The sequence below is a fragment of the Balearica regulorum genome, chromosome 29 (assembly GCF_011004875.1).
Source record: "Balearica regulorum gibbericeps isolate bBalReg1 chromosome 29, bBalReg1.pri, whole genome shotgun sequence".
In the NCBI taxonomy this organism is placed as follows: domain Eukaryota; kingdom Metazoa; phylum Chordata; class Aves; order Gruiformes; family Gruidae; genus Balearica; species Balearica regulorum.
Window position 1 is genome coordinate 2,798,704 of NC_046212.1, and position 3,824 is coordinate 2,802,527.

The window sequence follows — 3,824 nt, forward strand, 5'->3', positions numbered from 1 at the left end:
TCTGGTTAAGCCCCCATCTGCACCCCCAAATCTGGGTGTACGCCCACCTGCACCTCCAAATCCAGTTAAATCCCCCACCCTGCACCCCCAAACCAGGTTGTACCCCCAAATTCATGTGTGCCTTGGGGCCAGGGTACCACACAGGGCACCCCTCCCCCCAGGCTCAGGTGACCCCCTCCACTCACGGGGTGGGGCAACCAAAGGACGACACAGAGGCCACGGCCCCGCAGGACGCAGTTTATTGCTGGCAGGGGAAACTGAGGCACAGGGACACACGACAGACCACCCTGGGTAGCCCCTTAGCACCTCATGTCCCCACCCACTGTCACTCCAGTCCGGGGGACGCACCCGTGCCTCAGTTTCCCCTGCCAAGAGCAAGCAGGAACACAGACCCTTTGGGTTAAATAGCTTAAAAAACCCCCCAAAAACCCCAACCCAGGGAGATTTTAGGGGAAATAAAAAGGTGATGAGCCCCAGAGCTCGGGGGGATCAAGCCTGGGGCACCCAGGGGAAACGGAAGCACAGGGTGGGGTCATGGCCACAACCCCCCATGGGATGTGGTGCTCCCCCACCCTGCCCCCCAAGGGCCTGTTTAGTGTTAAACTGGTTAAACGGGGAAGACTGGAGGCTGCTGGCAGGGTCTGCCAGCAGAATTAGCCCTTGGGGTGGGGTCTGCCCTGCAGCGAGGGGAAACTGAGGCACAGGGGGTTGCAGGGGTGGATCACTCCGCCATCCCTGCGTGATAGGACCTTGCTTTGCTCTCAGTGGGGAAACTGAGGCATGGACCCACTCCCTCCCTCAAAATGAGACCCTGGGCTTGGTCCTGTTGGGGAAACTGAGGCACGGATCTGGCCTCCACCTCTTAAAGGTGTCCCAAACCAGCTCCCAACTGGGGAAACTGAGGCACAAACCCATTCACCTCCCCCAAAATCTCAGCCTTGCTCTCAGCAGGGGAAACTGAGGCACAGATCCACCCTCCCCACCTCCAAACCTCCCCCCTCACCTCCCTGTTGCTCCCCCTTCCTTCTCCAACAACTCTAGCACTCCCAGTTCTCCCAGTCTCGCCTTGGCCAATTCCTCCCAGCCTCGGTTGGCTCGGGGATTTCGAGGCGAGGGATGGGGTAACCCCTCGACTCGAACGGCCAAGCCGGCCGCTGCCAACGCGCGCCGTGCCCGACGCTCGGCGTAACGCCCGATGCCTACCACCAGCCCAACACCCAGTAGCCCAACGGTTCGTGCCAATGCCCGGTCGCAAAGTCCCATCAACTGATCCCGTTGGGCGGGGGGCAACTCGTTGGGGGGCAAATTCCGACCGCTGGAAGCGAGGAAGAGGAGGGGACAGTGATTGTGGACGAAGCAGTGACGGAAGAAGAGGTGAGGATTGGGGCAGAGGGTCCGTACCAGCCCCCAAAAACGGGCCCCGCTCACCTCTGCCCGTCGGCAGGCCAGGCCCAGCACTGGGCGCTTGGGGTGCTCCGAGGGCGGCTTCTTCACCCCCCCAACGACCCGCAGCCACTCCCGCACGTGCCAGGCTTCTCCGAAGGGAACCTGCGAGAGGGGAAGGGAGATCGGGGGGGGGCTTGTGATCACCGCCCTGGGCGTGGTTTCCCATGCAAAGGGAGTTGGGAGGGGGGTTTGGGGGCACCTTTGGGAATGGACACCCCAAACCAGCACTGGAGCTAACTCAGCTGCCTCCGTGCCGCTCACCTAGGGCTCCATAGGGATGGATTGGGACGCCCTGTGCCTCAGTTTCCCCCCCAGCCTCCAATTTGGCTCTGCAAGGGCATACGGGGTGCGCACACACTGTCCCCTGGGCACAGCCACCCTACAAACACACCCAGCCCCATCCCAGCCTTGTCCGTGCCTCAGTTTCCCTCCCCCGCCGGGGTCCCCCCAGTGCCGCACCCCAGTCTGGGCCATGCCGAAGGGGCCGGGGTTCATGCCGAGGAAGAGGACGCGTTTGGGAGTGCGGCAGTAGCGGCGCACGAAGTCGCAGTGGGGTTCCCAGGCGTAGTCGAGGGGGTGGTAGACATGGCTGACGGGCTCCCCGAAGGGTGGCAGTGCCTGCAGCAGCGCGTTCTGCTCCTGCTCCAGCCGCAGAAACTGCCCTGCCAGGTCGTCACGGTTGTCGTCATCATCCTCCTCCTCCTCCACTGCTGGCACCGGCTCTGTCACCGTCCCTGCCGTCTCAGCCACACTCTCCTCCATGCTGCCATCGCCTGGTGCCTGCGGAGGGGAGAGATGGGTGACAGTGTGGCTCAGCAGTCCCCCAAGCCCTGGGGGAGGTGACAGTGCAGGCCCGGGGGGAGGTCCCGTGGGCGGGGCGGAAGCGAGAGGGAGGCCTAGGCTCCCCCCCGCTCGGCTCCGAAACAGGGAAGGAAGAGCCCCAGCACCGCTCTGCCCGGTCCCCCGCACCGCCAAGGCCCCAGCTACCGTGAGGCACAGCCCTGTGCTCCCCCCCCAGACCCCCTGACTGCCCCCCTAAACCCTGCCCTGCCCCCTAACTGCCCCCCAGCGCAGCCCAGCCCCTCAGGGGCCCTCAGGGGCCCCCAGCTGCCGCCCAGCCCCGGCCCTGCGGCCCCGCAGGCCCCCAGCCCAGGCCCAGCCGTGCCTCCTCCAGGACGCGCTCACCGGCGCCCAGCCCCAGCACTGCCCCTCTCAGGCCCCTCCCGCCACCACCCCCTTCCTCCCGCAGCCCCTCAAATCCCTAAAAGACGTAACGCGACGACATAGCACGTCACGCGGGCCGCAGGGCCTACCTGTGCACGGCGCCCTGCAGACCCTGCTGCTGTCCCTCCGCCACGCCCCTTGACCCCGATCAGGCCCCGCCCTCAACCCCACGCGCAGAGCCTACCGGGAGCTGAAGTCCAGTGGGCTCCGGCCTCTGCACCACGTTCCCAGCGTGCCCTGCGCAGAGGGGGCGGAGCCGGGCCCTTTGTCCGAACGGCTCCGCGCTGCATCACGGGGCGGAACGCGGAGTTTCCCATCGTGCCTTGCGACAGGAACACATGACTCCCTCCTCTCGTGGGGCGGCTCTGTGACGCGAACACGCGTGGGAGTATGGAGGCGCATGGGGGTCATAACCCCACAGGACACAGACGTGCCGGAGGAAGGTGGGAGGAGAGAGGGCGTAGCCAACTCGCGCCACGCCCCTCCCTGACTCCTCCCCTTTCAAGTGGGGGGGGCGGTGCCGAGCGGGTTCCGGCGGCACAAGTGCGACCCCTGGTGGGAGTGGGAGGCACTGCGGGGTGTGTGGGGGGGCGTGTGTCCCCCCAAACGGCCTGAAACCACCCTCAGCGTCCCTCGCACAGACCCACTCACACTGGGGCTGCGGGCTCGCCTAGCCGAGCAAGGCCTCAACATAGCGCTTTTACCTCCCTCTCGACCAAAAGCAGCGTCCATCCTCAAAACTGGCAACGTCGAGGCCCTGCTCCCAGGACAAATGTGGCAGACCCAAAAGGTCTGCCTGGCCTCAAACCTCCCTCAGCGGCCCTCGCACAGGTCCCACTCACACTGGGGCTGCGGGCTCGCCTAGCCGAGCAAGGCCTCAACATAGCGCTTTTAGGTCCCTCTCGACCAAAAGCAGCGTCCATCCTCAAAACTGGCAACGTCGAGGCCCTGCTCCCAGGACAAAGGTGCCAGCCCCAAAAGGGCTGCCTGCCCTGAAACCTCCCTCAGCGGCCCTCGCACAGACCCACTCACACTGGGGCTGCGGGCTCGCCTAGCCGAGCAAGGCCTCAACATAGCGCTTTTAGGTCCCTCTCGACCAAAAGCAGCGTCCATCCTCCAAACTAGAAACGTCGAGGCCCTGCTCCCAGGACAAA

At 65.2% G+C, this 3,824-nt stretch overlaps 1 protein-coding gene across 2 annotated transcripts; it reads right to left on the reverse strand.

Moving 5' to 3' along the window:
• Positions 1-229: 229 nt before the first annotated feature.
• Positions 230-2,985, reverse strand: SMUG1 (single-strand-selective monofunctional uracil-DNA glycosylase 1). 2 transcript variants are annotated; one of them, XM_075737690.1, is made up of 3 exons: positions 2,855-2,985; positions 1,906-2,226; positions 230-1,548 (listed from the first exon to the last, which is right to left on the reverse strand). In XM_075737690.1, exons 2-3 carry the CDS (start codon positions 2,206-2,208, stop codon positions 1,000-1,002), a joined length of 852 nt encoding a protein of 283 aa, XP_075593805.1. In that variant the 5' UTR covers positions 2,209-2,226; positions 2,855-2,985; the 3' UTR covers positions 230-999. The 2 variants fall into 2 exon arrangements, with proteins under 2 accessions (XP_075593805.1, XP_075593806.1); XM_075737691.1 differs by lacking the exon at positions 2,855-2,985 and adding an exon at positions 2,760-2,776.
• Between the last annotated feature and the right edge of the window lie 839 nt (positions 2,986-3,824).